The sequence below is a fragment of the Drosophila miranda genome, chromosome 4 (assembly GCF_003369915.1).
Source record: "Drosophila miranda strain MSH22 chromosome 4, D.miranda_PacBio2.1, whole genome shotgun sequence".
Classification (NCBI taxonomy): Eukaryota; Metazoa; Arthropoda; class Insecta; order Diptera; family Drosophilidae; genus Drosophila; species Drosophila miranda.
Window position 1 is genome coordinate 32,161,615 of NC_046677.1, and position 12,501 is coordinate 32,174,115.

Here is a 12,501-nt window from a genome sequence, read left to right on the forward strand (position 1 = left end):
ACTGTACAACAAATTCTGATCTGTTCCGATCCCCCCGATCTGGTGCCCCATAATATTGCTCTATATGCCCCCAGAAATCCCTCCCCCCCCCCCCCCCCCCCCCCCCCCCCCCCCCCCCCCCCCCCCCCCCCCAACCCATGCCCACACCCATAGACTTTACTGCACTGCAATGCACTCTTTTGTATCACAAGGGAATGATAATGTATCCGTTTGTTTCTTGTATTCGTTTGAGGGGACACCTTCTGTCGAAGAACTTAGTTTCTAAAAGTAGCCAAAGGGGGTTCCCGGAAGGAGGAGAGGAGGGATACAACGTAGGGAAGGACGGAGTGAAGAACGTTGGGAGTAGGTTCGGTTTCTGCTCTGAATGTATCTGTATCTATCTATCGGGTTTCTACAAGAGGTGTGTTTTTCAATCTACACTTATGTTCAGACTCTTTTCAGCTTTTGGTCACAAGAATATTCTGCTTTCAATGCAGGAGGAGAGGGTGTCCGTGCACGTGTACTTGTACGAGTACGTGTACGGGGGAACCACTACGTGGGCAAGCCTATATATAGATCGGTATGTAGAATATAGTATCTATATCTACGCCTATGTCTCTATGTAAATTTAAATTCCGTTTTGTTTTCCTTTCTGTGTAGTTCTGAATGTTTTGGTATGCAGAACAGAGCTACAGCTACACTATCTATGTATCTATCGGGTGTCTCATCTATAGATATATAATTAGAACCGTGTTGTAGTTGTAGTTGTATTTGTATAATACCCTCTGGCGGTAAATGTATCTATCTATGTATCTGTCTGTGTGAGTGTGTGGTTGTGTATGTGTGTGGTGTATAAACGTACAAAGCCTGAAGGGAGGAGAGAAATTGAATATCTACAATGATCCCTGATCACTTTACGCCTTTTTACATACACTCCTGGGCTCGGCAATAGTTGGTATCTAACAGATGAACTAGAGATACGGGCCTCAGGTACAGATCCGCTTAGCGGATCATGTGCAGCTTCCACCGCAGCACGAAGTATGCGATGATGCGGAGGGCAAAGAATATCCCCGTCAGGGCCACGGCATCCACCCAGAAGTGGGCATTGTCCATGGACATCTCCTCGAGGAACTTCTTGGGCACTCGGTAATGGCAGTACATTTGGTTGCACTGCAGCTTGGCGCGATCCATGCCATAGATGGCCACCATGGCGCCTGAAAAGAGATTTTCCTCTATTATAGGCGACTCTCGACAGGAGGGAGTGGGGTCACTGCTTACCCTCAAATCCGTAGCGCACATAACTGACGTATGTGACCCACTGCAGGTAGCCCGGGATGGTGTCGAAGTTGACGAAGAACCCGGAGAACAGTATCGTGGGGATGGTGGTGACGGGCCCGAGGAACACCCCCGTCTCGATGTTCATCCCGGCGCCGATGAGCAGCCCCAGCGACTGGGCCACGAGGGAATTGAGCACCTGGATGAGGACGAACATGGAGACGCGGTTCCACTCCATCGGCTGGGATGTCAGGTAGTACACCACCAGGACATAGACGCTTGAAAAGACTATCTGGCAATGGAACGGGAGAGATGGATCTTTTGGAAAACTGCGAACCGAAGAGGACTGTAGATTGAAGACTCACCTGGAAGGGCATGTCCGCTATCGTCTTGGCAAAGTAGAACGCCTTGAGAGAGTACCAATAGTTGAGATGCTCCCGCACGAACACGGACATTTCAGTGGGAACTGGGGATCAGAGAACATAAATAATACGTCAGCATTGCGGTCATTGCGGTGCATTGCAGGAGCCTCGAGGATATGGACACTTACATGTCAAAATGGTGGGCATCATGGCCGTGAAGGTGGTAAACAGAGACACGAAGAAGATGCAGCCAGCATTGCTCATGATCTTGGAGGCCTCGTTCCCCACATCGTAGTAGATCATCCCGATTATGGCCCCCACAATCACGTGCGAGAAGAGGCGCATGTGCGTCAGCATTCTGTCTCGTAGGATGGTGCGGAAGGAGCGCTTCAGGAGGATCCAGAACTGCGTCCAGCCGCTGGTGGGGAACCCCGTCTTGTTCGGGAGAGTCACCACGCTTTCGTGCGAGTCCAGGAGCGAGGTCATGCATCCGACGACGCCGCCACTGGGCGGCCCACCGACTGCATTGTGGGCGCCGCCGCCCTTGGAGGAGCTGAAGCTGCAGCTGTCGTCGTTGGATTGGGGCATAAGAATGACGGCGCTGCAGTCCGAGTTCTGCGACTGTTGCGCCTCCAGCTTCGGTGGTTTCAGATCCGCATCTTCTTCGGCCTCGGCTTCCGCATCCAAAGGATTAGAATCTCCTGAGAGGAGGGGGGGCTTCTCATCCTCCAGGTGGAGGGTGGCACTCTCCGCGGCCTTGGTGGGCAGGAGCGTGAGGCAGTAGTCCTTGTGGGCGTACTTCTTGCATGCCCCGCCCTTGACGGCCTGCACGAGCTTCGGCACCGCATCCCCGTACTCCCCGGAGGCCACCTCCAGGACGTAGTCCGCGGGATTGTGGTACGAGGGGCACTCGAACCCGAGGGAGGACAGATACGGCACCAGGCCCCGCACACGGCCCTCGTAGACGCACTGCCCCTGGGCCAGCAGGTACAGATGGTCGAACTTCTCAAAGAGACGCGCCGACGGCTGGTGGATGGTGCAGACGATAGTGCGCCCGCCGCGGGCCAGCGATCGGAGCAGCGAGATCAGCTGGAAGCAGGTGGAGCTGTCCAGCCCGGAGGTGGGTTCGTCGAAGAACATCACCGGGGGATTGTTGACGAGCTCCAGAGCGATGGAAAGCCGCTTCCTCTGCCCCCCCGACAGGTTGCAGGTGAGCGTATGCACCGACTCCTTGAGGCCGATGGTCTCGAGGATCTCCTCCACGACCACCCGCTTGGCGTAGGATATCATGTGCTTCCCGAGCTTGAGATTTGCGGCCACCATCATGGCCTCGCCCACCGTCAGATTGGCGATCAGGACATCGTCCTGCATGATGTAGCAGGAGAGCTTGCGGAATCTGCGGAGGTTCCTCTCCTTGCTGTTGATCAGCACCGATCCGGAGAGTTGGGCAGTCCTTGAAGGAGGAGGAAACACGGTAGGAATTAATAAATGGATCTTCGAGGGGAGATGTATCTCAGTCTTACTTGTAGCCCGCCAGGATATTCATCAGCGTGCTTTTCCCTGCCCCCGAGGGACCCATGATCGCCGTGATCTCTCCATTGCGGAACTTTCCCGAGACGCTCTTCAGGATGGTCTTGCAGCCGCGCCTATGGCCGACGGCCACCGAGTAGGATATATCACAGAACTCAATGTCCACGGGAGGCCGCTGGGGCAGGTGGGAGAGCGAGATGGTGCCCTTCTTCTGGTCGTTGGAGCTGCTGCTGCCGTTGTTCATTACCTTGGGGGCCAGTGCCACGCCCACGCCATTGCACAGGTTGTTCTGCGACCTAGAAAACAGTTCAAGCAAAAAGGATGGACCAGGATTAGTGGGGGGTTCCATTCAGAGGTCCTTTGGGGTGGGTTACTTAAGCCAGCAGGGAGCTCCGTCCTCGACCCGCTGCAGGGCGCTTACGCAGCTGCCGTTTTTCGTGAGTTTCGTCTGCACAAAGGACATGGAACGCTGCCGCTGCATCTCCTCGAACGCCCCCAAGTGGGCGGACCTTCGACGTTCCTCCGGCTTCGCCTCAAAGCTGGAGTTCTGTATGCCACCGCCGCTATCCGCGCTGCTGCAGCGCGTCAGTGTCATTTCCATGTTCATGTCTCTCTCTTTTGTTCCCTTTCTCTGCCCGTAGACCCTTAGATATGTGCCTCGTTTAGTGGCACATGATGTGGCACCTTCCCTAACGACCTGAATGGGGGCAGTCAATCGATCAATCAGCAGCATTTGGCGGCAAGCCACAAGGGGAAATGGAAAGCCCCCACAACCGACGCTGCAAAGGCCAGAGTTCGCCTCTCGCGTGGGTTTCATTCATGAAACCATCCCCACAGCTCGGACGAGGGCAGGGGAGAGGGCAGTGGTCTCCGAGCCGAGTGCGTTTTCATTAGTGTGGGGCTGATGGGCCGACGGCCGATGGCCATTCGATCCGAGTGCAGCGCGGGGGCCAATGCCAATTAACATTACATATCTTTCGGGTGCAAATTCGTTTAGCCAAACGGGGGGCTGATTGATGGATTGATTGATTGGATTCGGTTGGAGTAGGATCCCGCCAACAACAGAGAGATACATTCTCCCAGAGACGAGTGCGAAAGGTGCACAAAATATTTGTATCTGTATCTGGAAATAGCTGCTTATCACCTCAGCAGCTGCGGAACGAGTACAAAGAACAATAGACGTATCTCACAGATACGCACGCACGGCGACGTCCGCGGCAATCCATCGGGTTGCGCGGGGCACATAGTTCGGGGAATGGCATCCCAGCAATTTGTCTCTAATTTCGTTGCCGTAAGCGGATTCGAGTCGGTTCAGGCATTAAAATTTAAATGGAAATTGGTGGATCGGCACGGGCGGGAGGGGTTTCCCAATCAGCTGTTTGGCTGTGAGCCATGCGAGGCCGCTCTCTCTGCTAACTGAGTAAAGATACAGACACAGCCGAGCGAGCGAACACAGCCACAGATACGGATACACGGGGACAGCTACCACTACCAATAAATAATAAACAATTTCATCGTCATCAACGTTACGATGGGGCTCTATACTCCGTGCTTTGGCGAATGGTCAATACACTTGCCAGCTCAGGGGTATATTGCTTTCATTGCTCCCATTGTTTCCATATGAAGCAGCACAACGAATGCTTCAATGGAAAAGCCCGTGGAAGCAGTTGGTGATCGTTTGCCAGACTCCAGTAACAAAACTCGCAGCGATTGGCGCCTGAGCACACAGTAGACTGCTTGAAACTCGAGACCTATCCTATACCAATAAACCATATACATTGCGTGTGCATGACGCAGAAAATGTATGACGAAACCCACAAACCAGGCACAATTTACATCTCGACTCAAGCACCGCTTCTAAGGGCTATTTCCTGTTGTTCTATGGATCCCAAAAGACTACTGAATATTTGATTCTCAATAGATACGATCGGATTACCATATACATATGTATGTGTGTGTATCTGCCAGCTTAGATCCCCTGAAGAACACCTTTTCTTGTTTTTGCCGATCTTGTCCGAAGAAAACATTGGAAATTGGATAAAGCTGTCATGTGGCAAGAGTATCTACAGCTCGCCTTTGAATCTATCTTTTCTTGGTTGTTTGGCCTCTTTCGAAGTACGATAAATATGAAGACCCTCCCCCTGCTTGCCGCCCTCTCCTATTCCGCATTTCCCATCCGCCCATTTCCGAAGCCGAAGCAACTTCAGCTGTATTTGTATCTGTAGCTGTAGCTGTAGCTGTGTCTGCGGTTGTGTATCCATGCGAATGGTTTCCCGCGAATATCTCGGTGCTCGTGCACCCAAAGTTGGGTACATTTTAGGTGCGCATGCACTCGCTTGCACTCACTCGTGAGGCGACGATTCGAGTGAACGAACCCAACGAAACGAGCGAGCGAGCAGCTGAAAACTGAACGAAGAACGAAGCAGTTTCTGTGCCTGGGTGAACGGGGGCGCAGGGAGGTGGTGGGAACGCCTTTGCTTGGTCTTTGGCTTGCGAAATGCACGCGATACTTGCACTTGCAATCGCATTCGAAGAATAAAGAAATAAAGAAATAAAGAAAGAGAATGGCAGCCCCTGGGGGTGCATCATGAGGGTGCATGGAACATGGCAACTTCCAGGCAGAGACAGAGACAGTGGCAGAGGTGCATGCACCAGCAATATGCCAGCGCACCAGTGCAGCCACAGGTCACAGTTCAGAGTCCTCCCAGGAAATTAAGTCGCTCAATTGGATTCGAAATTCAAGAAAGTCACGCAATCCTCCGGCCGGCAGCTTGGGAACTACACGTATTATCAATCTTAATGCGAGGTAATTGTAAGATCGATTGTTGGCCCCCTACTTTAATTGATTGATTGCTGTTCGTAGAGTCCATAAAAGCACTACTGCTGCGGCAGCTACTGTTGCCTGCCACAGTTCACATGGTTTTCCGCACGAGTCTCGCATGAACCTTGGTACCATGGAAGAACGCGAGTATGGGAGAATGGGAATGGGGAGAAGTTGCATTGTTTTGTCCGCGCACTGATTAAAGCTGCTAACCGGAAATATCAGCACTTGACTGAGGGATTAGATCATCCATCGCTTAACGACAATTAAACAGCTCATAAATGCCACACACAGGAAAGACAGAGGCAGAGGCAGAGGCTACACTGCGAAACACAGCCTGTGAAAGCGGCTAATCAACGAGAGTCAACGCATTCATTTCGGCTAATAAAAGCATTAATCCCCCGGGGAATCGGTGAATCGGGGAATGAGAGCTGAAAGCTGATGTCTACTGAAAGATGAGACCACTTGCGGGGCAGCAATGGGTCCCATCGACAACTATTAAGGATATTCCTATAAAGGACACTCTCGAGGAGAAGGCCAATCTAATATGCAAGCGGATGTGGGCGGCAGGACTGCTTTCCGTTGCCCTCGAAGCTTAGGAGAAGGTCAGTCAATGTATTCCTTGAGTAGATTCACAGGTTGTAGGGCGTCCCACAGTCTGTCTGACTGGCACACAGTTCCACCAGGCACACTTGCCGCACTTGCCGCACCGTTCCCTCCGCTCTCTCCATTTCAGTTTTGGCCGCAACTTCGCGTTACATAACTGGCGGCAGGGCACAGGTTCACTTGCCAAAAACAAAACAAAAAGTGGCACACACGTAAAAAGCGACTGCGGAAACGCGACTCCACTCCTCCCAGTTCTTCTGCTCCTGCTCCTCCTATTGGGGGCGCATTTTTTTTTTTTGTTTTGTCTAATATTCCTATCAATATTTAAAGCGAAAATCGGAGACAGCCGGCGCCCCACACAGAGGCAATGTTGCCACAGAACTAAATGCCGCACGGCGTCCGACTGCAGACTACGGCACAACTCTGGACAGAAGGCTGTCGTGGCGCGGCGTGGCGTGGCGTGGTGTGGCGTGGGGGCTTGTTCGATTTTTCCACCAGACCCAAAGGCACGCGGCGCCGCGAGGACCGATGTTCTGTTTCTGTTTTCTGCCCTAACATCCGGAATGAGTACTTTTCTAGGGGGAAGAAGTTTGGGAGTTTTGGGAGCGGAAAGAGGGGATTGTTTGAGGGAAACACCATCAGAGAAAAGCAGGAATAAGGAACATTTCTTTCGAGAATATCATTCGTAGAGAGTGTCCTTTGTTCGGTATTCCAGAGCACACCCAGAAGAACGGGACCCCTTTGTGTATGGATTTTGCTCTTTAGCGGCATTTCATTCACTGCTGTTGGCGCTGCTGTTGCTGCTGCTGCCACTTGCCCCTTCGCAGCCCATTCACAGCCCTTCCCCCTGCAGGGCCTCTCCCTCCCTTCCCGTGTGGACACATTTGTGCGTTTGTTTGTGGCTTATTATTTATGGGGCAACTAGGAAGGGGCGGGCACTGGATGCCTCGCATTTAAAGCCCTTTCTCTCTATGGTTTTCCCTAGTCGCTTGATTGCTCCGATTGTGCCACACATATGGAGGCTGCTGGCGTGTCCTGGAGACAGGACTGGGGACAGGTTGACCTTCCATTTTAATTACATTGTGCAGGGCATTGATTTCCACGTGGAAGGTGGCTAGTGGGTCGTGCCTGGAGCTGTGGCTGTGGGTGCATTTTGCACTAGATCTCCTATTAGCATTTTAATTACGCTTCTGCTTCTGTGCGACGACAGCTCAAGGCTGCTGCTCGTGCAGCTCGTGCAGCTCCCTCCTGCTCAAAGCCTGCTTGCCACCTGCTCGAATGACTTTTGAAGGATGCACTCCGCTCCCCCAATCCCCACTTGAGCCACAGTTTAAGGAAATGTCTAAGGAATAAATTTTTAAATGAATTTCCACATTTGTGCATAATTCTGTGGCAATGCTCCACTTGGGTGGGGTGGGGGCGTGGTTGCCACTATTACCTTGCTGACACGCGATTTGTGGAGCCCCGGATGTCGGATGTCGAGGAGGAGCCATCGATTTTTGAGGCGCTTCCTTCCCTCCTCGCGGCGCACCTTGAATGGCGTGTCTGTTGCCTGTCGCGTGGGTGCGTGGCAAATAGGGATATTACGGAATGTCCCCAGTCCCAGATCCAGTCAGAGCCAATTTTGAGTCGTGTCCCATAAATAGAGCTCTCTCTCCCCGTAAGGATCATTGCTTCCTGCCCTCTGATTTGTGATTTGGGTGGACAGCGGTGGGGTCAGTGGGGAGGCGTTATAAATGACCTGTGGCTATGTGACTAAGTTGGACAATGCCATGGTCCCCCCCCCCCCCCCCCCCCCATGTATCTCGTACACTGTTTGTGTTGCATAAAGAGAAGGAATTCCCCCTCGTAATCCTTGTGGAGCACAACCCCCGACTCAAGCATAATCCCAGATAATGCCATTAGAGGGAATAGAACGAAAAGAGGATAACTCAGGACTCACCCGTGGTTCGCATTGGTATTGCACTGCTTCAGGTCGTTGGTCATCTTCTGCAGCGGCGTCAGGAGGGGCACGGGCTCTGCCCTCGGAGTGGTATTGGGATTAGGATTAGTTGTGGGACTCAGGGAGAGCGTTGACAGCGTGGCACTGTTGTTGCTGCTCTTATAGAGCACGGCATTTGGCTGTGATGCTGCTGTTGCTGTTGCTGTTGCGGTGATGTCTGTGTCTGTGACTGTCGCTGCTGTTGCTGGCGGTATGACTGCCTTCGTGGAGGAGCATTTGTCCACCAGGGGCCCAATGGAGGCCTGCAGGTCGTCCATTGTGTGTGTGTGTGTGTGTGTGTCTGTGTGTTTCAGAATTGAGTATCCGTTCAGTTCGTGGAACTGCAATTGGCATTCGGTTGCGTCAGCATTTGGCTTTCTTTCTTTCGTGTTTCTATGTGAATATTGATTTGTGATTCCGGATTTGGTTTTATTTTCTGCTTTTTTGGTTTGTGACTCTCTGGGATTCTCTTGGAATTCTCCTGCCTGCTATTCACGCATCACATTCGTTGCTCGGAATTGGCATCTGCTGGGAATTACTACGAATAGGTATCTATTCTCGGGTTCGCTGTGGGCTTCTGTGGCTCTGGCTCTGCGGCGGCTGTAAAGAAAGGGAAATTACTGTAGTCACCTCTGGCGCTGATCTCTGTGGCACATAATTTGTGTTGATTGATTGAGCATACACTCAAGCCCAGACAGAGCGGAGGTCCATTCAATCTTCAGACTCGAGTGGGCGATTATTACATCACAATTGGGGGACGGACTGGGAGCTGACATTCTTTGGGCACTGGAGGAATGGAGGTCTCTTACAATACGTTTCTCAATAGCAGCTATTCAGCATGGGTCTATCTCTAATTGCCACACAATGGGGCACAGGCACACGAATAAGAGGAGGCCACATGTAAACGATAGGCGATAAATTCAATGTCAAGCTTTGAGTACACTCTTCTGCCTGCCCCTGCCCCTGCCGCTGGCCCCTAGGGCATATCAGCTGCTAAAACAGCTGTAGCTGTAGCTTTGACTGTGGGGCGTTGCAAGTGGAAATGCACTGCAAACTGGAACTGAAGGCCATCAGACCATTCCACACCACACCACCCGTAAAGCGTGAGCTCGGTTTACCTGCACCCAAGACAGAAGCAGGAGCCGAGGAGGATTGTGCAGGTGGCCGGTAGTCCGATAAGATTTCATGCGGCTAACGATGAGTATTCAGCGTGCTGGGAGCAGCGTATTCTGGGAGCACTTTGTACGAGCGTGTAGTACGAGTTTTTATTACAGATTTGTTTGGAGCTCGATGGGCTGCGATAAGATAGGCTTTCTTTGGCTCCCTTACGCGTTAATCGCCGATGTAAGGGACCGGACCGGACCCCTAATCTGCCAATTATTGCTATATATGCTTTACCATCTGTCGACGGATGAAGGCGGCGGCTTATCGGCGAAAGGCGCCGGCATTTTGCTTAGGCCACGCCGCACAGCTGCAAAAGTTGTCTAATCGGGCAATCGACGGAATCAGCGGAAGGAGGACCGATGGAATGATGGACTGACGGGTTGGGGAATTTCGCGGGGTCCAAGAACTCGCAGAAGACTTCTAGAGAAGTGCGGATGGCGTGTAGTGTGGTGTGGCGGCGGCGGTGGTTGGATGACCTACGCGAAGAGGTCCTACCCTAACGCCAATCGATGTAGGTCATGTCTGGCAGCCGAAGAATCTGCTAGCTGCCGATGCTGCTGCTGTGACCTATCTTTCGAATGCTCCACTTTGCTCCACTGCGAAAGACACATTCGACCCGCTTTTGCTCCACGGCAGCTCGTTTTATTCGTGTGTTAACGAATCGCGGGCGATGGAAACATTTAAAAACATTCATCGCCAAAGAGCAGATTGCGATTCGCAGCACGAGGTCTGTCGGGGGCGCGAGGGGAGTGCTGCGGGAGCAAGAGAGAGCGCACGCGCTCTCGCCAGATAAAGATAGAGGCGGCAGGAAAACATTAAAAGATACATATGACTTTTCCCCGTAGAGCGGACTTCTGTGGTGCGGTGGTACGGCGGTGCGGGCGTGTGGAAGGGGAAGCGGTACAACAGCTAACGGCGTGCTATTATTTACCGCCTCCGGAGCCTACAGAGTTTCGGGGTGGCTTCGACGACTGCGGGAAAGTGCGACTGCAGTCAGAGTTTTGAGGGTTCGGCTCGGAAGAACGGAAGCTAGAGACCTAAACCACAATGAGTACCATTCGTGCTCGTATGAGTATGTATATTCAATCACCAGCGACGCAATTTCCGCACCATAAACGCGCAGTAGTACTTCAATTTCTATTCGAATTTAAATGTAATTCTTGATGTGGCTTCACCTTTGGATGATGGCGAATGTTTTTTCCGAGAACATCAGCGGCAGCAGGGGCACGGGCACGGGCACAGCACAAAACTTGTTTTCGGTTTTATTAGCATTATACTACCTATATGTTTTTTTTTGGCCACTGCCAGAGATATTTATTTCGTTGCCGCCTCTCTTTTGGGTTTGAGGAACACTCGATCGCGCGATTTATATGTATTTTATATATTACGCGTCTGGCTCTCAAACAAACAAAGCCCGATATTCACGGATCTCACGGATACGGTTATGTTTGTTGTCTTTTATTCTCAGGAGGGGGAAGGAGGAGGTTCTGAAATACAGCTGAGACTCGGGGTCCAAGGTGGTATGAAACGTGTTTTTTTTTCTTCTTCAGCAGCGCGAGTGGGTCCGATCCGCCCCAATCTGAGGCAACAACCAGCGCGAACGACGAAGAACTGGGAAATGCGGGAGCTGCTGTTTGGCTGCGAGACGAAAACGACCCCAACAGCAGCACCAGCAGCACCAGCGGCAGCAGCAGCAGCAGCTGAGAAACAGTTGCCTCTCTTTCGATATCTCTCTCTGTCTCTCTCTCTTATGTCTGTGTGTGTGTGTGTGTGTGTGTGTGAGTACGGCATAGAGCGGATACGATACTACTTGGGTTTCGTCAATGGGGAAGTCGTCGTCGCATGTTCTCTCTCTCTCTTCGTCTTTGTCTAGCGTTCAATTGTAATGTTGCCATACAATTTACTTGCTCTGAGCTCTCTGGGAGTGTGAGTGTGTGTGTGAGTGTGCGTGTGCATGTGTGTTTATCTGTGTGAGTGGTAGCTGCGCATGTGAGGCATGTGCGTTGGTGTGACAAACAGCTGACTGTAAACAGACAAAGCAGTCAGCCCCGTGGCCAATGCAGCAGCACCAACGACTGAGTGACTGAGTGCAGATGCACTTCGCAGTCGCCACATTCCCACTCCCCCCTGCTGCTGCTGCTTGCAGTTTTGCTTGGAATTATCAAACGGAGGGGGATGGGCAGGGACGGTGTATACGGGGAGGAGGATCAGTAGCATTTCTGCTTGTTTTCCTTCCCGTCTGGAATAATTGTGACCTTTGAACCGACACGATCACACAGAACAAAGCAGAACAATTCAGATTTCTGAGTAGCCCGAGGAGGAGTAATATCTGCGAGTGAGCAATATGCCCCACCCCTGAGAGACACATCCCCTCCCCCGAAAAAGGCGGGCGGGGGGCCTTTCGCCATTCAACTTTTGCAATCAGAGAACAAAGCTCAAGTCGGAACGTGAGCTTGTGCTGTGTTTTCCTCCACCTCCACCTCCACCTCCCCCTCCACTCCTCCCTCTCGCCCGTGGAAATGCGCAGTGCAGGGGACTAATCGTCTAATCGCAATGACCTTAATATAATATAAGCCACTAAATAGTTTACACTCATATCAGCACCAGAAGCAGAACCAGTGGCAGCAGCAGTGGCTGTATATTGTTTTATTTTCATGGGTTTCGCCTTCCTTATTATTGTTTTTGTTCTTGCGCTTGTTTTGGCTTTAAATCGGCGCAAATTCGATTCCACATTATTCGACGTCAACGGACGATAGGCGATGCCGAACCCCCGATATCGTTTC

At 51.9% G+C, this 12,501-nt stretch overlaps 1 protein-coding gene across 2 annotated transcripts; it reads right to left on the reverse strand.

The window, feature by feature from the left end:
* Positions 1–388: 388 nt before the first annotated feature.
* LOC108163669 (ATP-binding cassette sub-family G member 4) lies at positions 389–11,345 on the reverse strand. Of its 2 annotated transcripts, XM_017299093.2 has the most exons (7): positions 10,894–11,345; positions 8,516–9,154; positions 3,140–3,442; positions 1,805–3,069; positions 1,620–1,720; positions 1,258–1,546; positions 389–1,193 (listed from the first exon to the last, which is right to left on the reverse strand). In XM_017299093.2, the coding sequence occupies exons 2-7, from the start codon at positions 8,830–8,832 to the stop codon at positions 982–984; spliced, it is 2,487 nt and encodes an 828-aa protein (XP_017154582.1). In that variant the 5' UTR covers positions 8,833–9,154; positions 10,894–11,345; the 3' UTR covers positions 389–981. The 2 variants fall into 2 exon arrangements, with proteins under 2 accessions (XP_017154582.1, XP_017154581.2); XM_017299092.2 differs by lacking the exons at positions 8,516–9,154; positions 10,894–11,345 and adding an exon at positions 3,521–6,262.
* Positions 11,346–12,501: the final 1,156 nt, after the last annotated feature.